This window comes from Polypterus senegalus, chromosome 6 (assembly GCF_016835505.1).
Source record: "Polypterus senegalus isolate Bchr_013 chromosome 6, ASM1683550v1, whole genome shotgun sequence".
Taxonomy (NCBI): Eukaryota; Metazoa; Chordata; class Cladistia; order Polypteriformes; family Polypteridae; genus Polypterus; species Polypterus senegalus.
In genome coordinates, this window is record NC_053159.1 from 22,782,034 (window position 1) to 22,798,139 (window position 16,106).

The 16,106-nt window shown below is 38.8% G+C and overlaps 1 protein-coding gene across 11 annotated transcripts in view; it reads left to right on the plus strand.

Moving 5' to 3' along the window:
- Nucleotides 1-16,106, plus strand: part of agrn (agrin) — a 501,409-nt gene that overhangs the window by 373,324 nt on the left and 111,979 nt on the right. For all 11 annotated transcript variants that reach the window (XM_039755568.1, XM_039755567.1, XM_039755573.1 and 8 more), the window contains one exon: nucleotides 10,060-10,281. In XM_039755568.1, coding sequence (XP_039611502.1) covers nucleotides 10,060-10,281 — 222 coding nt within the window. The remainder of the gene's footprint in view (nucleotides 1-10,059; nucleotides 10,282-16,106) is intronic.

The following is a 16,106-nucleotide window of genomic DNA, read 5'->3' on the forward strand; positions in this document are numbered from 1 at the left end:
TATGGATGACAAATATTACTAGGATTTCAGTGTGAAGAAGAGATTCTGATGAAGTGGGAAGTTGTGTTTAGCTGGGTACAGGATATAACAGTACTCAAATGACAACCAACCCCTCCCAGACCTTTTTGACAATTTATGTTCATTTTGTTGTTATAACCCGATGACCCCGATTGGATTTAAGAAGTGGTTTGAGAATATTCTTATTGCTTTAAATTGTTTTCTTCTTGGCACTGTAAAGTTTCTTTTGTTGGTACATTCTATGATGCATTTAAAATAAAAGGAGAATTAAGTATAGTCTTTCACCTCAAGCTGTAGTCTGCACAACACTGAACTGGAATCAGTGGAAAATATGTGATGATTTATTGGTTGATTGATCACCAGATACTTCAATTTTTTCATATCCTTAATACATACCATACATGTTATATTAAATAATGGCTATACAGTGCATCTGGAAAGTATTCACAGCGTATCACTTTTTCCACATGTTGTTATGTTAAAGCCTTATTCCAAAATGGATTAAATTCATTTTTTCCTCAGAATTCTACACACAACACCCCATAATGACAACGTGAAAAAAGTTTACTTGAGATTTTTGCAAATTTATTACAAATAAAAAAACTGAGAAAGCTCATGTATATAAGTATTCACAGCCTTTGCCATGAAGCTCAAAATTGAGCTCAGGTGCATCCTATTTCCCCTGATCATCCTTGAGATGTTTCTGCAGCTTAATTGGAGTCCACCTGTGGTCAATTCAGTTGATTGGACATGAATTGGACAGTTCATGTCAGAGCACAAACGAAGCATGAAGTCAAAGGAATTGTCTGTAGACCTCCGAGACAGGATTGTCTCGAGGCACAAATCTGGGGAAGGTTACAGAAAAATTTCTGCTGCTTTGAAGGTCCCAATGAGCACAGTGACCTCCATCATCCGTAAGTGGAAGAAGTTCGAAACCACCTTCCAAGAGCTTGCCGGCCATCTAAACTGAGCGATCGGGGGAGAAGGGCCTTAGTCAGGGAAGTGATCAAGAACCCGATGGTCACTCTGTCAGAGCTCCAGAGGTCCTCTGTGGAGAGAGGAGAACCTTCCAGAAGGATAACCATCTCTGCAGCAATCCACCAATCAGGCCTGTATGGTAGAGTGGTCAGACGGAAGCCACTCCTTAGTAAAAGTTTGCCAAAAGGCACCTGAAGGACTCTCAGACCATGAGAAACAAAATTCTCTGGTCTGATGAGACAAAGATTGAACTCTTTGGTGTGAATGCCAGGCGTCACATTTGGAGGAATCCAGGCACCTCTCATCACCAGGCCAATACCATACCTACAGTGAAGCATGGTGGTGGCAGCATCATGCTGTGGGGATGTTTTTCAGCGGCAGGAACCCAGAGACTAGTCAGGATAAAGGGAAAGATGACTGCAGCAATGTACATAGACATCCTCGATGAAAACCTGCTCCAGAGCGCTCTTGACCTCAGACTGGGGCGACGGTTCATCTTTCAGCAGGACAACGACCATAAGCATACAGCCAAGATATCAAAGGAGTAGCTTCAGGACAACTCTGTGAATGTCCTTGAGTGGCCCAGCCAAAGCCCAGACTTGAATCCGATTGAACATCTCTGGAGAGATCTTAAAATGGTTGTGCACCGATGCTTCCCATCTAACCTGATGGAGCGTGAGAGGTGCTGCAAAGAGGAATGGGCAAAACTGGCCAAGCTTGTGGCATCATATTCAAAAAGACTTGAGGCTGTAATTGTTGCCAATGGTGCATCGACAAAGTATTGAGCAAAGGCTGTGAATACTTATGTACATGTGATTTCTCAGTTTTTTTATTTTTAATAAATTTGCAAAACCCTCAAGTAAACTTTTTTCACGTTGTCATTATGGGGTGTTGTGTGTAGAATTCTGAGGAAAAAAATGAATTTAATCCATTTTGGACTAAGGCTGTAACATAACAAAATGTGGAAAAGGTGATGCGCTATGAATACTTTCCAGATGCACTGTATATGCCATAGTGTGTATGAATGTACCCTGTGATGGAATGACATACCATCTTTTGGGTGGCAACTAATACATGATGGTGCCAGGATAGACTCCAGCTGCTGTGATCCCATAATAAGTTAAAAATGAATTAATGGATTGGTTGATTTCATTTGGAAAATAAATAGATAGATAGAATAAAAGCTTAACTTGAACTATTCATCTTATGAAACTTTTAATGATGGACTTCATTCATACAGAAACTGTGTCCCTTGCAAGATATAGTTCTACTTGGTTAAGGGAGAGTGTAAAACTAGCATAAAGGCACACCTGAACAGACTGTTCTGTACTTGTACATTGGAATAAAGGAAATGTGGAAAGGTAGCAGCTTAAAGTAGTTTAATCAGCAAGGTGAGTGCTGTCAGTTATGAGCAAATGATAATCAGGCATATTCAGATGTGTCACAGTCAAACTGTGTGCAGCTGACACCTCCAGAGAGGCATGAAGTGATACAACACAAAGTTGCCTTGTGAACATTTCAGGCCTAATTTAAAATTATTAATGTCAGTCAGAATGGTTATTCATCCTGAGTAAACACATCTAATGAAGAGAGATGTTTCTGGAATACCGTGTTCCAGTCCTGTGTTTAGTGTGCTTTATTATGGAGGACTTGTGCCAGATTGTTGTTTTAGCAAAGCAATTTTGCTGCTATTGTAGCTGACTAATGGTGGCTTGATCTAGAATCTGCTATTTCCTTTCCTGCATCCGAGGCCAGCTTTATTCCTAGTGATATCTCTATCAGTTAAGCCGCAATTTATGCAATACACCATTGCTTTTAATAATTTATTTAAAATATGAACTGTAGGGGAACTGGCCTAATCAAGGAGACCAAGTGATTTATTTTATTGAAGATAGCATACATGTTATACAAAAATCTTAGTTTGACCAAAATGGACTGAATGAGTTGGTGCTGGCACTGCTACTTGACTGCTTCAGAGACACTATTTCAGTGGTCACCCTGTCTTCAGTCTGTGTGGGAGTTTTGTGCTACCCCTGTGTTCCAGTGGACTTCTTCCATTTCATCTTACATCCAGAAAACGTGAAGACCAGATTTATCGATGAGTCTAAATTAGCTCAGTGAGTGTGCTTTGTAATGGACTTTCATTCCTGTATGACAAGTTCTTCCATTTAACACACTACTACCTAACACAGGACACGGATCCTCACAATTGTTTATTGGAAATATCACTTTATGCAAGTGGATGGATGAGTGATGCACTCAAAAGGCAGCGCAGTGGTAGTGCTGCTGCATCATAGTAAGAAGACTAGGGTTTGCATCCTGGATCCTCCCTTCATGGAATTTGCATGTGTGAGAATCCTCTGGGTGCTCCGGTTTCCTTCCACAGTCCAAAGATGTAGGTTAGGTGAATTGGTGATTCTAAATTTCCCTGTGTGTGTTTCCAATCTGCGGTGGATCCTGTCCACAGTTTGTTCCTGCCTTGTGGCCTGTGCTAGCTGGGATAGGCTCCAGAATCTCTCACAACCCTGGTCAGGATTAAGTGGGCTAAAAAAATATGTCATTAAACATATAATCCTCCTTAGTGGGGCTATAAAAAGCACAGTGTTTGTCTTGACATCCCCTCACTTTTAGCCCAGGCTGAAGTGAATAATTGCTTAGGTGGACAGACAGTAGGTGGAGAAGTTTATTGACTGATTGATTTTTTATTTTCTCAGGCACATGCTCATTCACTGAACCTTCATTTAATTAATTGACCACTTATTCATATTCCTGTTGAATAACTGTTGTTCTAAACTCTGCTAGCCTGAAATTTTACTAATGTAGGCAATAGATTTTCCAGTGGTGTTTCTTCCAGTTAGACACTGTCCAGTAATCTAGATTTTCTCGGGTGTGATAGGCTTGAAATTTTTCCCACCAAGTTTCCAGTGAATGTGGTTCAGTGGATCTCATTTGAAATCATTACTTTAAATTGAACCTTCTTCTAAAGAATAGACAGTTTTATCTTAAATTCCACCATCCCATGGTGACCATGACAAAATATTGTTAACAGAGTGCCTACTGCGAATGCCTTTAATCTGTGAATAATTACTCTAATGATAAAGCTGCAAGCATTGGCTTACAAATGAGATTGTGTGGCAGCAGCCTCAAGCTGCAATACTTACAGTTAAAAGTGTATTCATTTATTTGTTTGGTGGGTTTCTTCTTTTTTTCTTGTTAAGGGGGAAGTCTTCTTTTTAAGTGTACAGTCATCTAATAGCCTGTCACTTGAAGACGAAGTAAGCATCAAAGCCCCGCCAGGACACCATTACTCCATCTGAAATTGAAATTTCCAATGAACCGGAGGACTTCATTTTTTATTTTAATGACAGGCACCAGCTGAGGTTTATTTAAAATGCTGTGTGCGCTTTAAGTGCCAAGTCCTTTGCCACTAGACGTTTCCAGATGTATCTGGATCTTAAAGGCAGAATGTGCCCGGTGCAATATAAAAAGTTCAAGTCCAAAATAACCTACTAAAGGTACTGTTAAAAGTGCTGCACGTGTTAGCTGGACAATTGTTGGGAACATGGATTATTGAGGAGAGGATGAATTGGGACACCAACAAGCCTTCATTTTGATTGCTTTACAGCATCTCTCTGGTTGTTGATCTGAAAGGAAACTGTGTCACCTCACCTTGTAGGTCATTTGGTCTGCCCGATTTATTTATATACCCAGGTTACAAAATCAAGATGGCAAGGAGGTAGAACATTTAAAATGCCTAGAAAACAGAAGGGAAGAGATTAGGTAAGGAAGAGGACAAGCATCAAACACCACCATTTTACTTTGTCAGGTGTCCACAGTCTTTCTTGCTGGTTACATCTGAGAACATTGCTTTCCCACATTTATTTGTTTACCCTTAGCAATCCCAACAGTTAATCTACAGTATTTTTATTTTATATAGTATGCAATGGAAATAAAAACCAAAGGTGAAGGTTTAGGGCACAGAGTGGTGCTCCCCATATTTTGTTGCACACAAAATATTGGGTAGTGTCACAAAAAAAAAAAAACGTCTATAGAGACCAGTGTCTCTAACCAGACTTGGGAGAGATTGCAGTGGTGCTAGTTATGAAGTCCATGAGGCAGAAGGGGTGGGTTCAGGAGCCCCAAACCCAGAAGTGAAATCATTCATCACTGGCCCGTGATTCCCTGGATCTGCAGAGGAAAGAAAAAGAGAGATGTTAGGATGCAGCACCAGCCTGCAATATGGGTTGGAATTGCAAGTCGACAAGCCATGAAGTTGTCTCCCAGGCATGTGTGTGTGACAGCATGGGGCTCCATCATAAGCCCTTACAGAGCTTACAGGATCATAATGCAATATCAAAATCAGCAGTTTCTGTAAAAATCCAATGAAAACAGGAGATATAAGAAGTACACAAAGTGATAGACAAGACTTGTGCAACAAATTTACAGATTTCCAGGCAGACGTGGCATGTAAGTACATATCATAGTGGTGTATTTTTTCTCTAAATGTTTGCGGCTTTGAAGTGTAGGATTTCTAATCACAGTTGCTATTGTCAGGTAAAATTGTTTGATTATTAAACAGAGATGTGCTAATTTAGTGGAGAGTAAAAATTGGTAACATCTAGCGTATATGGTGATTATTATTTATAGATTGTACTCATTGAATAAGTTTCAGTAATACTTGTTATTTTAAATTAAAAAAAAATGTTTAAGGAGAAGTCAATAAGCCATTTCTTATGTGGGCACATTTAAGACTCAGTACACAAATAAACTGAGTTTTGTGGAAGGTGAAAGACGAGCAGATTTTTTCTGGCCATGTCTAGCCTGGAAGAGTAAAGGTGGCTGAGATATAAAGAAAAGCAGGTTGGTTCTGGCCAGCGATGCAATAGAGGCTAAGTTGTTCCTTAGTCTGGACTGAAAAGCTGAATTATGAAGAAAATACAATACATCCCCACTGACCCAAAAGGTGTGTTGAGGACCACTGGTCTGGCTTACAGTAAGTGCAGGGCTAATACGCCATTCTGTGTCTCTTAACCCATACATAGAAAGGCCATGCTGTCTGTCTTTTCCTCTCTCTCCTTCCATCAATTCACAGTAGGGTTGTGTGGTAAAAGCCCAATTATTCAATCAGTATGATACCAGCATTTCATTAATTTCAGTAACAGAAGAATATTGGTAGTTTTTAAACACCCCTCTCAGTCATTTATTAGTGCGATCACAACTGCCAAACACCCCCTTCCCATTACCCAAACTGCTTTTTAATGAAATATGTGAATTACATCTAGCTCAGTTCACCAAGGGGGAAACCCTCTGTTCAAATGCATATATTAATTTAAAGGCACTGAAGACTCCGAGGGGGATCTGCCCACTCCTTGCATGGATTTGCAGAGCGTAGATAAACTGGAAGGAGTGTGATTGGGCAGTGGTGACTGGAGGCGCATGATTGTGTGGCAGAGCAGGGACTTTGTACCAGGCCAACATTAAACAAAAGTCCATGTTGGATCAAGAGACAAATACTGGACCAGAGACCACCATGACAGAGAGCCATAAGCATAGTGAATGTTTAAGACTTCTAGAAAGATGAACTACTTATGAACCAGGTTGTATTACTTTGCCAACACTCATTTTACTCTGCTTATATTTTGGAAACGATTAAAAACCCCAAGTTAATCTCCATATGAATAAAAGTACACATTTTCACGCCTGCTTGTTTCAGTACTCTATCTTGTTGCTTGATGTTTTATGTATATTTGCATATTTGTAGCTGAAAATCCACAAAGGGAGAAAATTAATCATGTATCTTAAAATAGTTTTTATTCCTAATCTTTCAGCTCCTATCAGGAATCATAATAAGAGGAAAATGATTAGACTTCTAGGAATCCAAGGCAATGTATAGCAAATAAGGAGGGGAGGCGACATGGGGGTGGTAATTGATGAGGTGTTCCAGAGACAACAGCAAATAATTGACTCCAACCTGCCCCCCCATCCCATCTGGCACACACTTTCATATGTCATTTGTTTGCTGGGGTGCCTGGCGTCTCCTACGTAAGCATTGTCTGATGAATGTCTTTGGGTAGCCGTTTGACGTGGGCAGTTGATAAAGATAGCGCCTTTCATTGTTTTTAGTCTCCTTGGCATTACACTGGGTGTGAACTCTTCTGAACAGAGTCTTAACACAGCTTCGTTTATGCGATGATGAATGTTTCCTAGCAAAGTGTAACATTTTGTCTGCATAACATTACTTATGATAAACACCTGTAATAAGGGTGGCGTTATCTCTTTCAATGGATATGTCCAGGAAATTGATGCATCTGTTTATTTGTTTTTCCATAGTAAACTGGATGACGTTGATGTGGTCATGAAAATCCTTCAGCTGGTCATTTTTAATGTGATGAATGTGTTGTCAGTATAGCATATCTAAAGTTTTGGTTTATACTGAGTCAGAGCCATGCTATCAAATTGTGGCATTGCCAGCTCCTCTAAGAGTCCTGATATTGGTGATCCCTTTGGCATGCCTTCTTTTTGTCTGTAATATTTCCCATTAAAATGAAAGTGAGTTTTCTAGCAAAGTGAAACTAGATGCATTATGTTGTTTGTGGCCAGTTTTTGTGTTGTTGTGGTGGGGTCGTTATTTAGCTTTGTTTGTAGAGTTTCTGTGGCCAGATGAATTGGAATCATAGTGTACAGTGACACAACATCAAATGAGACAATGATTTCATCCTCAGCAATAAGGGAGTGTAATCTCAGAGATACTATAAGTAAACTCAGTTTGTTTTATGAGCTGACTGTATGATTTTGTTAACAAAATGTTATTTCTAAAACTTATTAACACAAGTGGCACTCAGAATGTTTGGTATTAACAATAGTATGCACTAAATGAGCGATTCAAGTCAGTTGTTAGAAGCTGGCTAGCTGTCCTGCTTAAAGATGGAGTGCACCTACTGTGAAGCACTATGTGCTTCAATGCTTGGGATATTTAGTGTTGGTAAAGGAATACATAAGGGATGTCTAGTCATCTTAATAGAGGCTGTATATTTAAACATCACTATTGATATTAGCTGTTGTATGTCTAATGATCATCATTTCTGGTGTCAGTGATGTTATATTTGAGCTTCTTTAAAGTTGGTGTTAGGAGGTGTCATTATGTTCTACTTGACATATTGGAACTTTTATGTACTTTTATAACTGTAGCCAATTTTGTTTGAAATCAGATATCTGAAGTTGGCTGTCCAAAACATTAAGCTTTAATTACACATATTAGTATAGGAACTGCCATGCATAGAATGCATGCATGAATTTTGTAATACTTGATGCTGAGAGATGCATATATAACTGGATATTTGAACATTTCATATTATCTAGCAATGCTATGGATTATGCCTATAATGTTTGTTGAGAGGTGAGATACAAGAGCTTCATCAAACTTTCTTTTAGGTGGTCTAATTGTGCTTGCCATAGGTGGGTTATTGGAATATTTTCATACAATGTTATTAGTATATATTTTGCTCAATATTTATATTAGGAATGAAATACCAGAAATTTGTCAGACCTGATGTTAGCAGTAGGTTGCCTGATTCCAATGATGCCTGATGTTAAAGATCGATGTGTGCTCCATAACAGAGATGAGATATCTGAACTTTGTCACACTTGGTGGCAGCAGTGGTACTGTATATGTAGCATCCATAATGTTTAATGTTAGAAATGAGAGGAAAACATTTATGAAAATTATGTAACATGCAATGCTATCCTCATCTGTACTAATGTGAAATATGTGGAGTGTAAGAAGTACATAAATTAATAGTACTTAGTAAAACAAACTATCACGTATATTAATATCTAAAAAGTGGCAATCACATTTTTAGGGACGTACTGTAGCTGAGGGATTAGTTTAACAAATTCAAACTTCACCCCTAATAATCTTAATGAAATTGACACAAATGGGTGATGCAACATCAAACTCAAAGAAATAATTTTAATTTCCATAGATGAGAAGTTGGGTGAAAGTAGTGGTTTGCCACACACCAATAGCATACTGTTATGCACAATTTCCTATTTCATATAGTAAAGTTCTTTTGGCATCTCCACATAATGCTTTGTGATGGAAGTGTCTTCTAAAGAAAGGTGATCATAACAATTCTTTAAAGAGCTGACCCTCCCTAAAGTAACTGACAAGCTAGGAGTCTTTAAAGTAAATCCTCTATCTGAAAGAAATTGACAGTTCTTTCCATCTGGGGAAGGCTTATGCTGCACCATTCCAAACAAAGTTAAGGGAAAAAAGATGTAGGATGTCCTGGAAGTTCACTTAAAAAGTTCAAGATTTCTTTCTTTTTCCTTACTCACCTGAAAAGATTTTGACAACCCGGCATTACTACTTCCAAGCTGCAATTTTTGACTGCCAGTAACAGATGGCTGAAAAGTGGGCTTTATCTCTCTGAGATCTCATTTTGTTCCACTTAATTAAATTTGATTAGATGTTCAATTTTGTCTTTTTTATTATGTCTAGATTTCAAATTAAGTGACTGTTTTCTTTCTTTTTTTTTTCTTCAGTTGTTGTTTCCCCTCCTACGTCTTTTGAACGCAGCCGTTGAGCCAGCTTGTACTTTGAACAGCGAAGAGCTTTATAAAGAAGGCGCGTGCAGAGAAAAAAAATCAATTAAATTGAAAATAGTCTGCACTGCTTTTCAACAGCAGAGGAGTTCAAACAGTTTCCACTTGCATGTTATGTAATGCGCCTGCAAGTTCTGCCATTCCCCCCACCCAACCCTATACCAAAAAGGCACAGGCACAAGGAATAGTTTCTTCATGCAGCATGGGAGAAGCATGAATTTCTCCTATCAAAGAGCCACAGCGACTCCATAATGACCCGAGTAATTTTCAGTGTCATTTTCAACACTCCGATGAATTCATTGATTGCCTTCCCATCTAATTAACTGATTATAAGAAAATGCCAAGAGGCACGCCCCTGAACGGAACAGGCTTCATTTGCACGCTCAGCTAACTTTACATGCCACCGCGCTTGTCTCTGAAACGTCTCCTGACTAACATATTCTTTCCTCTTTTAAGCAGACCTTGATGTTCCAAGCCCATGCCACAAAAAGACATGTGAGTTTGGCTCTGTCTGTGTGGTGAAGAATAACGAAGCTGTGTGTGAGTGTCCCGATGTGTGTACCCAGCCACCTGACACCATCTGTGGTGATGATGACCAGACGTATGGCAACAAATGTGAGATGGAAGCAATGAGCTGTGTGTTCCAGAAAGAAATAAAAATCAAGCACAAAGGACCCTGTGGTAAGTGACCCATGATTGCTGCTCTGATCTCTCAGACTCATTGAGCTACTTAGATTTTGTCAGTCATGGAGCACATGTTACATGCAAGGTCTGGTGTAAATCCTATATTTAAAAACCTGCATAAATATCAATGAATAATTAGGAGGAGGGGAGGACTGAACACAGAGAGAACACAATAAAGGAAGTGGCAAAATATAACCAGCTGTTTCCTTCAGAGTTCTTTACTCCTGAGTGATGAATGGGGTGCCATCCCCACTTTCCCACCCTTCAGTTTTGTATCTTTTGTATCTGTTCCTTGGCACCGTCACCAAACTTATCTCTGGACTTAGTTAGTTGGGTTGGCCTTATTAATCTGGAAGTTTTGTTGTGGCCAAGCTTTGAAATCAAATCTGTATTCGGGGTGGTCCACTAAATCTGTAGGGCCAACAAATGAGAGCATCTTCTGGAAGTACCTGGTGACCTGCACCTGTGTGCACAGAGAAGCTTTTAAAAGAGTCAGCTCTCAAGGTATTTTGTGAGTTACCAATTACCATATCTTAGTAGCAGGTTCCCTGACGTGCCACCTGTGACTTGCCTCCTTCCAGGTGTCTGAGGCCATACTTTTTCTGCTTTTAGAATGTTAATTTCTGGTTTACCAACAATAAATTTGCAGCTATCTCCATGAAGGTTGCTATTTACCCATGCTGATTTAAAAAAGTATGCTCTGACTGTTTCTCTCCTACTCTAAGGCTCTTGACAGACCGATTACTTGTAGAAGTAATAATAAAATGATCAATGGGAGAATACATATTTGAATGGAAATTTAGAATGCATGCCTTTAACTGCCATTACAGCATATCATCGTATATAAGAGCATATGGTCTCGATCCTATACTCAGGTGTATATATATATATCATTATATATTGAAATTATTGATGTAATAGTGAAATAATACTGCTTGAAAATAGGTTGCTTCAATTTTTTATTTAGTCTTGTTTACACTAGAAAGCAATGATTGTGTCTTCATGTTTGCATCCACATAGACGAGAAGAAAAACACACAGTGGTAACAGCTCATAATTCATTGTAAGCAATTTTTAAACATTCACTTCTAATAACTATCTGCCTGTCATGTTTTTTTGAGCAGAATCTGGGAGGAGTAGGTAATAACACAAAATTTAGAAACCATGTGGACCGTATGAGGTTAAGCTTAGAGTTAGGCTTTAGGTTAGAGGGTATTGCCCGAAGGCATCCATGGGTACACTGTTTCCTTTATAATTTTTTTTTTATTTTTAAAGGTATATACACCCATTCCAAAAAATGTTCAATAAACTGCCCAAAGCCCTCTCTATTCTGTCCTATCTATGGTTGTTCTGTCATTTTTAATCTCTCTTAGTAATCCCACTCATTTTTTACTCAATTTTTCAATTTCTGGTTTGGGTTCAAAAATACCGCCCCCTACTGGTCGAACTTCAAAGTTATTCAAAAATTTGGAATTTAATGAGACTACCACATCTATTAATTCTAGCCCTCTCCCGGACACTATAATTAGGCTCATAACACATTCTTTATTAGTTCTACAAGGTTTTTAAATTCTAAAAATTAAACCTGGCATCATTTGAAAAATATTTTTCTTTTTCTTCAAAAAACGGCCTTCCTCACTACATCAGATCAAAACACATACACTAAACATATATTAAACACCCAAATCCTAAGAAAAACTACCAAAACTCCACAAAAGACCAAACACCACCCAAACATCAGGGACCCCAATAGTACACTGACTTTTAGCCTTAGGGCCCCAGTCCAGTGAGGTTAAGGTAAGAATAAAAAAAGGGGAAGACTATAAAAATACAGTACAACACCAGACACCATCTTAACATTGAGTACCCCAGTAGTCCACTGACTTTTAGCCTTAGGGCCCCAGTCCAGTGAGGTTAAGGTAAGAATAAGTAAAAGAGAAAACTATAATAATACAACAAAAAACCAAACACCATTAGGCTTTTACCAGCTCCTAATATATGACAGCATCAGTGCATTCATGGTTATTCCTTCAGAACATGGTTCAGTGGGTCTTAGACTGGGACTCCATTCACAACATTTGTTTCCAACTTGAAGGTGTGACTTGCCCACCTCTAAATACAATACATTCACACTCCTTCTGTTTTCCTGGTCTCTTTCCACAGTTCTATACTACCTCCCTCTTACTTGAAACTTGGTGCTGATTACCACCCGACTCTTGATTCACTTAACAACTGACACTGGTGGTTATTTGGTCCAGGCACTTTGTAGGTTATGCCTGAAATTATTATGGTGGTTGTACAAAATTCCCAGACTTCTAAGCTACAGTGCACTCTGCTGGCCCCTGATGTCACTACACCTACACCTCAACAACCAGCAAAGGTGATCATTTAAACCAAACCATGTAGTTTCTATTTGAGTCAGGGAGGTTGTTTTAAAATTCCAAGTCTAGCAAGCCACACTGTCCTGTGGTAGCTCCTGAAACCCTTTCTTCCACTGAAACAAGCACTCATCTAACATTTTGTCTCTCTGCCTTCTGTAGTTTGCAGTGGAATACTAAATATGCGGTGGGAGTCATTTGCTGCTACCTGTCAGCTTCAAGGAATCCACATGGCTTTTTGCCAGTTTCTCAGGAACTCTTCTTCTGAAGCATACTCAGTAATTAGAAGGCTTATTGTTCCCTGCAGACTTTGTCTGCCCACAGGATCATTTAAAGTGGCTCTTAATTTCCTAGGTGTTCCCCTATTCGTTCTTCCCCACTCCCATGCCATCTTGATGCCCCTTTTGGTCCTGGAAAAAGTTGCCATATGAGAAACTTATCACAATACATATTTACAAACAAATGATAACATATTTGTTGCAATGTACAATTTTATATGGATATTTACAGTATGTAGCTGTGCATGTGTTTGTAACTGTTCTAGTAAAAATGGAGGTCAGCTAACACACTGGATTTGCCTGTAGGCACGTATACTAATCAATTCTTTCTTTAATGTAATAAATGCAATACCTGCTTTTATTGATCACTCTGAGGGATGCTATTTTGACTTTTTCAGGAGCTGTGCTTCAGGCAGCCCTGTTCTTATCTGATTCCAAACTGTATCTTATGTTTTACACTGTGTTTGATTTTCTTGAAGGTGACCTATCCACTTACTTTTGTCAACACCTGTAAAATAATTTGGTTCACATTTTACACTTGTCATATTTTTATGTAGTTTAGAAAATCTAAAACCTTCCTCCTCCTCCTCTGTTATAAGCTCTTTGTGATTAGATCCTTTGTCAAGCTTAGGAACAGATTCAGAAAAACACAAGAAGCTTTCACCAAGTAGCTGATGATTACTTTCTGTTTTTAGCACCAGTGAGCCATAATAGTTTGTGAACCTTCTTTCTTACATGACAGTGAAAAAAATAGTTTCTAAAAACGTTTGTTGGTAACAGATCGATTTTGGGGATAACCTCAAGAACTAACATTGGTCTTCAGTCTCCATGCTTGACAGCTTGCAGCCTTTTAAAGGCAGGGCTATTTTCAGAGGCCCTCAATGTCAAAGGAATCATATTTATCTTGCATGCCAAGAGTGGATTACTTAAAAAATTTAACTGCACAGAAGCTGTAATGTGTTTAATGGAGGAATATCTATTGAAGTCAAACAATTCTGAAATGTTATTTGAGAAAGAAAACACACAGGTCAGGCACTAGTGTCCTGTAGGATTTCATATGACTTCAGATGTGCTACAGGTCAGTGTTTCCAATGGGTTCAGTTATGTGTTCAGATGTCCACAGCTCAGAAACTTCTGTAAAGTGGGACCAGGTATGTCTTGAAAGGCGAAAGGCACCATAGATCACAACCTGTTTTAAATAGGGCTGGGCATGACTTCAAATGGTTGTCAGAGTCAGCACTATTCTCCAGTGGAGTCATGTCTTTCCAGATTGTCCACATACTGAGAACTAACATCCAGTGGGTTCAGGTGCGTCTTCAGATCATTCCAGAATATCAGCAGAGATACATTAGGCTGAAGCTAGTGCCCAAGGGTCTAATATTTCTACTTTGGTACAATTAATTAGAAATTATGGATGTTTGGTATATCTAGAGCTCTTATCTCATATCTGTATATCTGTAAATGTCACATAGGTCTGAGGATTGGGCAATCAAGATGTCAGCAGAGATTCAGTAAGCAGTAGATGAAGACATAAAAGGTCATAAGATCTTTTTTAAGTGGATCTGTAATATCTATATTGCCTCCAATCCCATTATGGAAATGGAATATCTGCAAAGCAGGTGTACCTTTGGCAGTTGGACCAGTCTGAAAAAACAAACCTTTCAACAGGTAGCAGACTTTTTTAAATAAAGGAACACTGTAGTGATAGAATCAGGTGACTTTTAACAACCAAGAGATTCTCTACTTTTGAAGACACCTAATTGAAGATTTAAGTGTGCTTAAAAAGGCAAATGTTCTCTAAATTGATGAATCTTTTGTGTTTTATAATCTCTATATTTTTTTTGTTTGAATGTTTTGCCATGGAGGCAATTTTTGTCCAGAAACAAGCTCAAAAGCTTTTGTTTACAGAATCATGGAACATACCAAAACAGGCCAAAATAAAAAAATAAAATACAATTGTTCATTTACACAAGCTTTTGGCTGTGGAAAAACTAAGCTCGATTGACCACTGAGCATCCGTAGTCATTTCATTACAATGTCTGGCTCAGAAGCCCATGTTGAAACTCCAGCCTGGTCACTATCTGTGTAGAGTTAGCGTGTTTGTGCGAGTTTTCCTTTCAGGGCACAAAGACTTGTGTTAGGGTAAGTGGCATCTCTAAATTGTCCAAGTATGTGTGGGGGTGTGCCATACAGTAGTCCTGCTTTGCACCCACTGCTGCTAAAATAGTCACTGTATCCGAGTGCCTCAACTGAGGCACTCAGGTTAGAAAATGTATGGCTGAATTAAACTTGTCTCAAAGAGATTTGAATTTTGTAGGCTGTACAATTTCCATAGCTACATGTTGGACTGATGTGGTAGGGCAAATTTCCTGAAGTACTGCATGTGTATTTGATGTGTTATGTAACTTTTGATTACTAAATTAAACTCATTAAATGACAGTTAAGCTACTTGGAAGCTGTATAAGCAAAGCAAAAATTGGGATATTTAGTGGCCCAGTTTATTCATGCTCATGGGACATCTTGAGTAGGGTGCAGTACTGAGAGGAATATCCTGCAGAGGGCAGCACAGTATATTACTGTTTAGATCCCTTATTCGGTTCCACACGACTTCTGGCCACTCTTAAATTGTGCATGGATAATATTGAAGTATAGACGAAGGATAAGAAATGCAGGTAAAAAAGGAAATAAACACTTTTTTTCTCTGGAAAATAACCGTGTTAGTGTCAGTCACCTTTGCTAACTACTCTGTAAGGATAATCTCTGTGCAGTGAGGTGTTTGTGCTTCTTTGCTGTTTTCTTTCCTATTAATATTCTCTCTGCTTATAGGCTGATTAGCATCATGCTGGGATGCTATCCTCCTGCACTTGTTGCGGGGCAGAGTTAGACATTTTAAATCACAGACAATAAGAAAAATAAACATGTATTTCTATCCAGCATAAATCTGAACCAGAACCTTATAATTAATTTGACACGTCTATGTCAAATGGAAGAGTGAATAAGCCCTAGTATGTGCGGTCAGAATTTCTGGGGTGGCTGCATACTGAGAAGAATGAAAGTTAGTATTTCTCATTTGAGGAGACTGTCTCACCCTTACACACTAGCACCCCAATATGAGTTGTTTAACCATGTTTTAGATCTCCGGTAGTAACCCAGTTAGGTATTTGTTT